The 12,679-nt window shown below is 43.5% G+C and overlaps 2 protein-coding genes across 4 annotated transcripts in view; one reads left to right on the top strand and one right to left on the bottom strand.

Moving 5' to 3' along the window:
* cnksr1 (connector enhancer of kinase suppressor of Ras 1) overlaps positions 1–2,368 on the top strand; it is an 88,278-nt gene extending 85,910 nt beyond the window's left edge. For 2 of the 3 annotated variants that reach the window (XM_055158765.1, XM_055158769.1), the window contains exon 21: positions 26–2,368. In XM_055158765.1, coding sequence (XP_055014740.1) covers positions 26–529 — 504 coding nt within the window. In that variant the 3' untranslated portion in view covers positions 530–2,368. The remainder of the gene's footprint in view (positions 1–25) is intronic. The other variant, XR_008632877.1, reaches the window with a different exon arrangement.
* Positions 2,369–9,217: 6,849 nt separating this feature from the next.
* cldn23l (claudin 23-like) lies at positions 9,218–9,949 on the bottom strand. The gene has a single exon (XM_020926822.1). The coding sequence runs from the start codon at positions 9,947–9,949 to the stop codon at positions 9,218–9,220; it is 732 nt and encodes a 243-aa protein (XP_020782481.1).
* Positions 9,950–12,679: the final 2,730 nt, after the last annotated feature.

The following is a 12,679-nucleotide window of genomic DNA, read 5'->3' as shown; positions in this document are numbered from 1 at the left end:
TAATTTTAATTTTTTTAAATTTCAGGCTAAAGAGGCCGAACTCCTGCAGATCAACAAACTCCTGGACGAGTCGGACTTGAGCGCGGCCAAGTATCGCACGTGGAGGCAGCACAACGAGGAGCTGCTCCACGACATCGAGAAGCTGGCGTCCCGGAGACCAAACTCGGACGACGCCGCGGAGACGGTCGCCGCGGCAACGACGGAGGAAGAAGAGGAAGCGGAGAAACGGACGGAAGGGGAGGAGACGGCGGCGGCGTCCGACGGGGACGGGATGAACGCGAGGCACGAGGAGGAGCGGGGAGCGTTCCGGCTGATGCTCTGCGACGGGGAGCAGCTCGTGGACGCGGAGCCGGAGGAGGAGGAGGCGGCGGCGGCGACGCTCGAGCCGGGTCACGACGGATCTTCGCCCGTTTCCGCGGAGACGAGTCCCCAGTTTGAACTGAACCTGGGCTCGCTTCAGGAGTCCATCAACCAGGAGCTGAGCGAGATGTCCGAGACGGGAGAGACGGAGCATTACTTTTACATCTGAGCGTGAAGACGGACGGACTTTAACGGAAAGAGAAAAGTGCCTGGATTAAAGTTTAAATATTTCTGTTTTTACTGGACCTAGAAAAACCACGACAAACTGTGAGCGCAAATGAACAAGAGTGAAAGGATCTGTGGAGTGATTCACCCTAAACCGTGTGTCGTTGGTTCATTTGTTTTTCAAAATAAAACCAAAAATAAGAAAATGAAAAAAAAAATAACAAAGATTTTCTTCATTATTTGTTTACAAAACCAAAATGAAAAAAAAAGATCATGATTTGTTTTTTTCTGTTTTTTATTTTGGGTTTGAATGAAAAATGGAAAAAATGCATAATGGACTGAACCAGGACTAAACCAGGACTAAACCAGGACTAAACCAGGTCTAAACCAGGACTGAACCAGGACTAAACCAGGTCTAAAGGACTGAACCAGGACTGAACCAGGACTAAACCAGGTCTAAACCAGGACTAAACCAGGACTAAACCAGGACTGAACTGAGGACTGAATCAGGACTAAACCAAGACTAAACCAAGAATAACCAGGTCTAAACTAGGTCGAAACCAGGTCGAAACCAGGACTGAACCAGGACTAAACCAGGTCTAAACCAGGACTGAACCGAGGACTGAACCGAGGACTGAATCAGGTCTAAACCAGGACTAAACCAGGACTAAACGAGTCTACCGATGTAGACTGTAGGGTGATCAGGACCAGACCAGGACCAGGACCAGGACTGAGACTGGGACTGAGACCGAGACCAGATCAGGACTGAACCAAGACTGAACCAGGACTGATCCCAAGACTAAAACAGGACTACACCAGGACTAAACCGGTCAATCCCAGTCTCAGTCCTGGTCTCAGTCTTGGTCTCAGTCCCGGTCTGGTCCCGATCTCAGTCCTGGTCTGGTCCCGACCTCAGTCCTGGTCTGGTTCCGGTCTCAGTCCCAGTCTGAGTCCTAGTCTCAGTCCCGGGCTCAGTCCCAGTCTGAACCCAGTCTCAATCCTGGTTTGGTCCCAGTCTCAAGTCCCAGTCTGGTCTTGGTCGGGTCCAGGTCTCATTCCCGGTCTGGTCCTGTCTCAGTCTCAGTCTCAATCCTGGTCCTGGTCCCGGTCTCAGTTCTGGTCTGGTCCTGGTTTCAGACCTGATCACCCAGCAGTCCACATGAGCGCAACTCCAGGCCCGTCCTGGCACTTAGTCCTGGTTTAGTCCTGTTTTAGTCCTATTTTAATCCTGGTTCAGTCCTGGTTCAGTCCTGGTTCAGTTCTGGTTCAGTCCTGGTTTAGTCCATTATGAGATTTTTCCATTTTTCATTTAAACACAAAATCAAAAACTGAAAAAACAAATCATTGTCTGTTTTTTTTTTTTTCATTTGGTTTTGGAGACAAATCATGAAGAAAATCATTGTTTTTTTCATTTTCTTATTTTTGGTTTTATTTTGAAAAACAAATGATCGAATGACACACAGATTGACCTCGACGACATGAATCAAACACCAACTGTGTTTAAGTTTAAAGTTCGTACTCGTCCCTCTGGGGTTTGTTCTTTGAGCTTTAAAATCAACCATCACGAAAAAAGATAAAAATAAAAAACATTTATATCGACGATGAAACGACGACAACGACAACAAACTGATATTTTAAACATTTTGGGGATTTGCCCAGTGATGTATAATGTTTTAATATTTTAACAAATTATATTTTTTAAGAAATGTGCTTAAGCGTTTCTGTAAAGTTTATAAAAGTCTAGTTCAGTGTTTCCCAGAGTCAAACTTTCAAAAACCTTCATCCCAAGTCAATAAACATATATTTGTAAATCACAAAATAAAAGTGGATTATTGAACATGAATGAAGATTTTTTCTTGTTGACTGACTGATCTGCTGATCCAGAATGACGATAAAATCACAGATCAGAACTGTAGTTTGCAGATCGTGAACCTGATTCATCAGCCGGTTTCACTTCGTACAAACCGTGTGACCTGCAGCATTAGGATTCGTTCGCTCGACAGGAGGCGGGGACTTTTTTAATTTAACCAATCGCTGCTGTTTGGTCCTGACGTCTGAAATGCTCCAAATCTGGAATCAGAAAACACTAGACGATTTGCAAAAACCCTGGCGAAGAGTCAGACATTCTGTGTTGGCGACGATTCCCGACATCGAGGATTTAAAGCCGCAACAAAGAGAATGTTTGGTGAATTTTATCAACCAGAAAGACGTCTCTGGGTTTGGTCAAGTGTTAACGGAGGAAACAGGGGCAGATTTTTGACATTCAAATGTCTCTTATTCAGAAACTAGAGGAACTATTGAAATAAGTAAAGTATCAGAATGTAGGAAAGAGTTACACTCCAACAGGGTCAAGTTAAACCTGTGAGATTCTTTCAAGTTCAAGACAAAAAATTTAAAAAACTCATGTTGGTAACGGAGGGAATGAAATATGCAGCACTTTTTGGTCAATAAATCCAAACAGTGATAACTCTTGGTTCTCACTTCCATATCCTTAACAAACTGGTTTGAATATTTGCTTCATATAGTTTTCTACCATATGGTACAAGATTAGGTTGAAAAACCTCTGACTTTTTGACTCATGAGATTTTTTATTAAGAAAGTTCATGGTAACGGAGGGAAAAGTAACGGAGGGAAAATTGTACAAACAAGTAGAAGGTGCAGGATTTTACATCATTTGTCACTTTTTTCTTCCAAATACTTTAATATTACTTCAAAATGAAAGGAAAATATTTCTATAAAATATGTCAAATTTTTATCATTTTAAATACTTTTTTTTTTTTTAAATCCTGTCCCTTCATCAACAGTTCAAAGATGGAATAACACAAGATATGATGAAATACAAACATTTATTTACATGATTTTTGGGTCTTTGAAATTTGGGAAATAATTTTTGTTCCATGTTTCATTCATGGTCTGTTTAAAACGGATGGAACTTTAGAACCAAAAATGGAACAGAAAAAAGGTCAACAGTTTGATAAACTCGAGTACATATGTATCTGTTCAATACTGTTTTATATCAGATGAATTAACTTGAAGTTTTGGCCTTGTTGTTTACTTCTGCTGGACCGGGTCCAGTTGTTCTTCTTCCTACGGGATTTGGAGCATTACCTTCGTCTTCATCAAACAGCAGTGATTGGTTAAATAAAAAAGTACCTGCCTACTGTCGAGCGAATGGATCCTAATCCTAATCGAAATACAGAAATGTGCCCACGGGACGATAAACCGGGACGAGGGGCTTTTTTACTCTCACACACCTGGATTCTGTCCTGAGGAAGTGGGACTGCAGGTGGCGCTGTCGTCCTGCCTCCACCGAGACGAAGACTGAGACAAACAAAACCTGTTTACATCAACTGAGAGACACGACACAGAAACATCACGAGACTCTGAGGAAGAGCAGTCGAAACTGTCAGGTATGAAAACAAACTCTTGGTCTGAAAAAGGAACTTAATAACATATGTACCTAGTATAATTAGTTTTTACACTTGTCAAAGTAAAGTTCCATGAGAAATTTCATGAAATTCTCTTGATGTTACAGGGTCCACCAAGCCTCTGCAGAAGCCTTAAATCTGAGCTGAAAAATCATTTTTTCTTTAATAAAAATCCTTCTTCTTTCTGTAAATTTGTGTTTCCCAAACCCTGAGTCGTACCTGTCGTTGAGACGCTCTGCTGACGTCACACAGGTGGAAACCGACTGATGAATCCCTAAACTCAACCGTAAAAGTGCTCAAAAATCTTTCTAAGCAGAGGTCGGGCAAGTCTTTTTTCTTTTGTTCACAGGTTTTTGACAGTTTTATTAAGACAGACGACACTTGATGTTTTATTTTGACAAATCTTCAAAACAAATCTTCCATTTCATTAGGGCTGGATATCATTAAGAAGTTGCAGATACGATTCATATCTCGATACATAAACTACGATACATATCTTGATACAGTGAGTTTACGATTCGATATGATTCAATACGATATATTTCAGATATATATGTTCAATTAAAATAAAGGCTAAATCACGGCTGTGACGCTGAAAGTCTTTTTTAAACCACTTCTTGTGCAACGATAATATGAAACAGACCAATTTTAATCTTCAAAACTGTGAAAATGTCAAATGTGTCGCATAAACGAGTTTTCTTCCTCTAAACCAGGGGTGTCCAAACGTTTTTAATCAAGGGCCACAAATCTAAACCCAGATAAAGCAGAGGGTCGATCGAGGCCGTCGACTGGTGCTCAGTACAGTGAATAATTAAATATGTGCAGGTTTAACGCGTTAGAATGAGACATCAGACTTTTTTTCATTCACACTAAATATTATATATTAGCTTTATCAATGTAGATTTTCTAAAAACTTGCGATAAAAAGTAAAGTTTTCATTGATGCAAGGTAATTTGGGCCAATTCTCCTGAAAGCCTGAGGGCCAAGAAAACTTTGTCCGAGGGCCGCATTTGGCCCACGGGTCGTAGTTTGGACATGCCTGTTCTAAAGTTTAGAGCCTGTGGTCTGAAAAATCTGTTTTTCTTTAATAACATCCTTATATTTTCTGGAAACTTGAGTCGTACCTGTCGTTGAGACGCTCAGGTGACGTCACACAGGTGGAAACCGACTGATGAATCCCTAAACTCAACCGTAAAAGTGCTCAAAAATCTTTCTAAGCAGAGGTCGGGCAAGTCTTTTTTCTTTTGTTCACAGGTTTTTGACAGTTTTATTAAGACAGACGACACTTGTTGTTCTATTCTGACAAATCTTCAAAACAAATCTTCCATTTCATGTTGTGGAACAGACCTCCAGGCCGCTCTCCCCACACTCTCCACAAACCTGTTGACTCTTTTGTAAATTTGCATTCAGCGTCTGTCCTGTTTTTTGCTTCTCGGTATCGTCCCGTACGATCATTTCCTCTTAACCCTTCAACTCTGAGGTGAAGAATTTCGCCCGAGGACACAACGGCAGCGCAATTAGAGCCTGATTGCCGTCGTCAAATGCGTTTACCTTTTACCTGGTGAGTTTGGATTGGCTCTGCAACAACCGCCTATTAGTTTAATCACACAGAGTGATTCTTTCAACAACCCCTTCCGTGAAATGAGGCTTTACCAGTTTAACTCGCCGCAGCAATAAAAACTATTTGGTTTAATTGCAGCCACATAACGAGATTTTTTCACACTGTGTCACATTTGGTTCACTTCTTGCAAACTTTTCTGCGAAGTGTCGCTCCTTCAAAACCCCCGTCGCCCAGTCAGAAGCTGCAGAAGTGCCCCGGGCTTTAGGCTGCAGAAATTCAACTTGTACCCAGTTTTAAAATGTGACAAAACCAAATAAAATAAAATCTGTGGGATATTTGCTCAATTCCACCAAATCTCTTAAATTCCATCCAACAAATATCTGGCAGAAAAAAATCAGTTTTTCTCAAATAACTTAAAAAATAATCCATTTAGTGCTCTGGTGTCAGTGAAAGTTGAATATAAATGTTGCTGTTGCATCTTTTGGTACAAATTTTAGATCTCTATCTTCATAACTTTCTAAGATATGATCATTTTGTCAAGAATTTGAGTGTTTTTTGAGTGTTTGATGATCCAAAATCCACAAAGTCCAAAGATGAAACGAGAGACATAAAGTTATTATTATTATTTGTTTGTAAAGTGTCTTTGAGTGTCCAAAAAAGAACTATATATGATTTATTATTATTATCATCATTATTATTAACATTTGTTCTTTCTGTCGTGATCATAAACTGTATAAAAAAGTGGAGGAAGTGAGTGTGACGTCACCAGAGCGTCTCAGTCACAGGCACGACTCAGAGTTTGGGAAACACAAGTTTACAGAAAGAATAAGGATGTGATTAAAGAAAAAAAAAAGATTTTTCTGCTCAGATTTAAGACCACAGACACTAAACTTCAGAGGTTTGTTAGACCCTGTAGACATCAAGAAGAATTTCATGAAATTTTTCACGAAACTTTACTTTGGCAATCGTAAAAAAAAAAAATTGATACTAGGTACAGATTGATTTTCACATTTTTTTCAAAAACTTGGACAAATGATGCTCCCTAATGGACCTGCTCTGTGATGAATCCAGTTTGCAAATAAAGACAGAGCTGAGGTGATGCAGATGTGTTTGCAAAGTCCAGATCTGGAAGGAGCAGGGTCAATGTCAGAGTCCACGTCAAAGAGACTAGAGTGGAAATCTAACGAAGACTCAGGACTAGATTAAAAAATATTATCATTGGTAAATCACATCTTTCCGTCTCATTAATCTCTAATAACAAACAGTACATATTTAGTTCTCTTGCCTTCATTTTACTAATAATAATGCTGTTTGTTTCTGTTTCTTTGACTCTTGTGACTAGAGGAATATTTGTGTCCTCATTTGTCCCTTTAGTTAATATAGTAATTAATTCATACACACCACAACAATTTATGAAAGTCCCTCAGGATCTTCAAAATTCTACAAATAATGGCAAAATTCATCCCCTTGTCTAAGCACCTTTGGGACACTGTCAGCAGAAAATTAAAGTGTCACTGTGCGGCTCACTGAAGAGCAGCTCTGGACCAGTTCTGGACCAGTTCTGGACCCACAGCACGAGGCATGTGCGGTGTCGGGTAAGAAAGACGTGTGAGCTAAAAGATCGGTCCACTTACGCGCTCACATTTATCGACTCACACTCGTACGTAACGATCTGTTCCGAGCTCCACGTGAAGCCGCGCACAGATTTACCACCTGTGCAGGGCGCCGCCATCGTCCTCATCGTCGCCATCGTCCAATCAGAGTCTCAAAAGAAGCCTGGACTTTCTTGATCCTGCGCACGGCCGTTCGCAGATTCACCCGGGGCTGCTCCGTGAACGAGAGCGTAAAAGCTTCTCCAACCTGTGTATGAAAACGCCACACCAACGACAACGTGATTTTAATTTAGTTTTTTCTTTTTTCTTTCTGTTTTATTTAATTTCACACCGTCCTCTGAGCCTGGAGCAATCAGACGCCTCTTTATGGAACCCAGAGGTCAGAGCAAAGAGGTGATCGCCGCCCGAGGCTCCTGGACCTTTGGGCGGTTTGTCTCTGCTCTGACCTGACCTGGTCTAAGTGCACTTGTCACGGGTGTTCAGAGCCGCTCTACAGGAAAAACACGACATCTGGATTTACAGCGTTAAAAAAAAAACTAAACTGGATGAAAGTTCAGCTGCTCTTTGTGCAAGTTCTGCAGTTAGGGACAAAACATTTGGCACTTACAAAATAAAAGTCTCAGCCTCTTGAGTTGTACCAGTGACAGAAGCAGCTTTATTGTTACAGATTCTGACAACGACAGATCATTAAACATTTATTTTTCACTGACAAAAGCAAAATACATTCATTTACGACGCTGCTCAAGCTCACGGAAAACGAACAGAGACGGACAGAGCTACAGTCAGGAACGTGTTTCTCTTTCTCGTTTCTGTGCATGTTGGTTTGAGATCTGGAAATAAGCACTTTCTTTTTATTAACTCCTTTGGAATTAAACTAACCGAGTATCGAGTTGATAACATGACCAGGCAGAGCTACGATTGGTCTAAATTTGAGCTGTTGCACTCGGTGACCTGTGTGAAACTACTCAGCTCCTGGACTGTGACAAACTCCCATGAACCACTGAGCACGAAGGTGAAAGACTAGAACATCTCACTGTGTCGACGCTGCAGCTTATTATTTGGAATCATTTATTTGTGTTTAGTCTGGGTCTGTGTGTGGATCAGGGGTCCCCAACCTCCTGGGCCGTGGTCTTGTGGTACTGGGCTGTGAAAGCGAGAGCCGTCCCTCACATACCCCAAGTGGATCGTTCCCCCCTCCTTTACTCCCGAGCGGAACATCACCCCCCCGCATACGCCAGGGGAACTGTCCCTCCTCCTGTAAGTCACATGGAACGTCCCTCCTCCCGTAGGTAGAGCGAAATGCCCCCTACTCATCCACCCCCCGTACGCTTTGTGGATCATCCCTCTTCCCGTACGTCGTGAGGAACTTCCACCGCTCCCGTACGCTGCGCTGAATGTTCCTCTTCCCTTAGGTTGCGTGGAACGTCCCTTCTGCTGTTGGTCGAGCAGAACGTTCCCCCCTCGCGTGGGGACCGTCCCTCCTCCCGTATGACGTCACACGGAATATCCCCTCCTCTCGTATGACGCGCAGAACATCCCTCTTCCTGTACTTTGCGCGGACCATTCCTCCTCCCGTACGTCGCGTGGACTGTCCCTCCTCCCGTATGTCGAGCGGAACGTCCCTCCTCCCGTATGTCGCATGGAACGTCCCTCCTCCGTACATGTCGCCGGGAACATCCCTCGCTCCCGTTGATCGCGTGGAACGTCCCTCCCTCCCGTACGTCGAGCAGATCGTACCCCCCTCATATACGTTTGCGCAGACCGTCCCTCCTCCTGTAGGTCGCGCGAAATGTCCCTCCTCCCCTATGTCGAGGGGACCCTCCTTCCTCCCGTACGTTGCGTGGGCTTCTTCTCTAAACCAGAACTAAACCAGGTCTAAACCAGGACTAAAAACAGGTCTAAAAACAGGTCTAAAACAGGACTAAAATAAGATTTAGCCAGGACTTAACCACTGCGAATGGTGCCTCCTCCCATACACCCCCAATCTCCTCCGGTCCATGAAATATTGTCGGATATAAAACCGGTCTGTGGCACAAAAAAGGTTGGGGACCCCTGGTGTAAATCTTCACAACATCAGAGTTAAACCCTCTCTAGCAGCTGACTTCGTAGACGTCCATGTTGGCCTTGTTGCTGCTCTCGGGGCAGGTGCAGGCGGGCAGCTCGGGGCAGGCGGGGCACGTGGGGCATTTGGGCCGTTTCAAACTGAACATGAGCGCCACCCCGCCGAGCATTTGTAAGCAGGAGCCCAGCCACCCGAAGTAGAGCGACCCGGCGGGGCGCAGGTGCAGCTGGGTGTGCCGGTGGGAGCTGTGGTCGTGCAGTCCCAGGCGGCTCAGGTTGTGGGTGTAGACGGACAGCGCGGTCAGGCTCAGCAGACTGGCAAAGACCATCAGCAGACCTCCCGTGGCAGCGACGCCTCTGAGCGGTAAGTCCTTCCAACAGCGGACGCCGATGCACGCTAAAACGATGCCCGTCCCGCACAAGAACAGAGAAGTGAGCGTCAAACCTTGCGCCAGTCGGACCCGCGGATCCTTCTGGTAAGCCCCCGACACCGGCCAACAGTGTTTAAGCTCCGGAGGCGCCATCTGCAGACAGCTCTCCCACAAACCATCCGAGCGGACCAAGAGCAGAGCCTCCACCGCGCCAGGACGGACCCCGAGTCGGTGAGGCCTCAGTCCGGCCCGGAGCACGGAGTCGGGTCCGGACACGGCGAGACGGGCCTGTCCCTCTCGCCACTGCGGGGTGATGGCCGCGGTGAAGACCAGGACGAGACCTAACGGGGCAAATACGATGCCCATTACCATAGAGGCCGGGGTCTGCATCCAGGCGGTGGTGGTGGTTCTTCTCAAAACTCTGAAAAAGAAAAAGCACAAAGTTGTTAAAAGGATTGTTGATTATGTGGTTGGTTGTATGTTTATGTTCTTATTATTGCAATAAAAAGTCTAAATCACGAGTGTCAAACTCATTTTGTTCTGGGGGTCGTGTCCAACCGACTTTGATCCTAAATGTGTCCGGATCAGTAAACTCATGTCATATAAACCCCAAAAATAACAATAAGTTCAAATATTTGTGCAGAGAAACACAAATCTATTACAGAAATCTTTTTTTTAATTGATGAACTCTTTCTTTTACAAAATATTATAATATTATGAACAACCTGAAACTTTAAAATCCTGCACTCGGCTCCACTTTTCTCATGTTGGACATTTTTCTGATGAGGGTGTCACGGTCAACAGTCAAAACGATCGTCCTTTAAGAGCGTTTGGAAAGAGACAAGTCTTCATACGTACAGAGACGCTGGAGACGCTGCTGTGATAAACACCACAGAAAATTAACAATAAATTCAAATATTTTAGTAGAAAATCAGCCGAGGGCCAGATTAAAGGTCTTGGAGGGCCGGATCCAGCCCCCGGGCCGTATGTTTGACACCCCTGGTTTAAGTCCTACTACACAAAAACTGATAATTTGCCCCGATATTTCTCAAAAGGTCATTTAATTTGGTCAACAGAACAAAGGTTTTGGACTGAATACGTTTCACTTCTCACCTAAGTCTACGTTCAGGCTCCAGGGCTTAATGCTCAATTCAAATTTCACATTTTCAGTTTCACATTTCCAATGAAATGCGACTTGTATGTGATCTCCAGTGTGAACTTTAAATGCTCCAAAAGCGTCCCACATGAGCATTGGAGGGTTGGGGTTAAGGTTCGCCTAAACGCTGGGCTCGTCTCCCAAAATCTGGTCCGGTTCTTGGTTAAATGGACGGATCACACGTCCACAGCCGTTTCGTTTGTTTGAATCTTTAGCCTCTTTGTGTTTGGCTCGAAGGCTCTTTATTTTTCGTTGACGTTGGAGCCAGGACCTCTACGTCTTAAAGGTTGTATGGAGGATTTTTTTTATTTGTTTCTAATTGTCAATGACAGTTTAAAATACCATTACAGAGACGCAGCAGCCTTGTAATTATGATGACCAAAAAAAAAGAAAGAAAATTGATCAACTAGGCCAGATAAACATCAGCCAATAGAAAACGAGGCTGCCTCATTTTCTATTGGCTGTCAGGTTGTCAATCAAACTCCCTACGTTTCTAAGGTAACTATGCAGCAGTTCTTAGAGGCTTTTTCTAATTGTGGCTCTCGCAGTTCGCATAAAGTTTGTTGCGATGTTGGACGAGAATCCAGGACCAGTTCGCCGCAAAAGAAAGTCGGTTTTTGAGGTCGCGGAAAGAAGAAGAGAAGGAGAAAAGGAGCGAAGACAAACTGAGGTGATTCTTGGAGATTCCTTCCAGCGACGGTGCGACTGAAGCGGACGAAGGGTCTAAAAACTGAGGTGTCGGTCTCTAAATTATTTCTAGAGGGACTTGTGGAGGAGGAAGGTGGTGTCACACATGCACTACATTTGAAAAAGGACTGTCGCTGGATTTCTCTTTCCTTAAAAAAATCCTCCATACAACCTTTAAGGCTTAAGCTGTAGAGTTAGTTTCTCTATACAGTACAGAGAAACTGAAGCACATAAATAGCAATCAGTCAGTGCACTTAAGAATAATGTGCAGGTGATCTGTACGGAGTTTGGGGAGATGGTCCAGTCCTAGGTCGTGATGGGCCCTGAAAGTTCTGTGGGCCCCGGGGCATCACACCATCTGCACAGCCGAATGCTGCGCGTTGGGGCCTGGGTCACATTTGAAACAATCTGATCTGTGTGGTTCAGACTTTAAAAGATCAGATACAGGAGCACAGGGGCCGAAAAATTGGATCTGAAGTTTGGAAGTAACTCCACTGAAACTGTTCGCAGTAAAGAGTCAGAATATCTGTAAAAAATAAAAATAAAAAGACTCTCTGCACCACATTTTCCAGAATAATAACACAATTTGACTTGTATCTAAACTGATGTCAGAGTTGTTTTACTCCAGACAGGTGTGTTTGATTTGTTTTGTTTGTGCAGATTCTTTATTTTATTTATTTAACGAGACGGGGACAGTGCATAATATGAATTAACCTGAACAGGAGAGATGTTCTGTACCAGGTTTTGGCGTTAGTGTTTATTTCCGCCTCTCGTCTCTACAGTTTTTGTCTGTGGTCTGCGTTTTGCTCTCACATTTAAAACACTACAAAACTCTGTATTGTGTTGTGGCCTTTAGAGGCAAATGGACAAAGACCGTGTGAGTGAATCAGACCAAATCTAGTGAATACAGAAGAATAAAATAACTGTAGTTGTGGGTTTTGTTATTGTGGTCGCTACAACAAAGAAGCCATTCAGACCAGACCTGAGCCTGGTGCAGCTCCAGGGACAAACTCTGACTTTCATCAGCCCGTTTAAACTCACTTGGAATTACAAAATAAATATATTTTTATCATTTTACCGCATGCATGAACTAAAGCTGCATTGTTTTTATTTTAGACGTGTTTTTTTTATTAAATTTTTTTGTCAGGCAGCCTCACTTTTTCATTGCTTCGTCAAAATGTGTGAAAAATCCCTCGGTCGTTCAGGTAGAATCCACGGCAAAAGAGAGAAATCAGTTTGTCGACTGGAGAAAAATTTAGTTTGGTTGAATAAATTTC

This window comes from Boleophthalmus pectinirostris, unplaced genomic scaffold (genome assembly GCF_026225935.1).
Source record: "Boleophthalmus pectinirostris isolate CB_2022bp ecotype Guang Dong unplaced genomic scaffold, ASM2622593v1 HiC_scaffold_10, whole genome shotgun sequence".
NCBI classification, from domain to species: Eukaryota; Metazoa; Chordata; class Actinopteri; order Gobiiformes; family Gobiidae; genus Boleophthalmus; species Boleophthalmus pectinirostris.
Note: the sequence above shows the minus strand (reverse complement) of the source record. Positions and strands in the feature narration are given on the sequence as shown.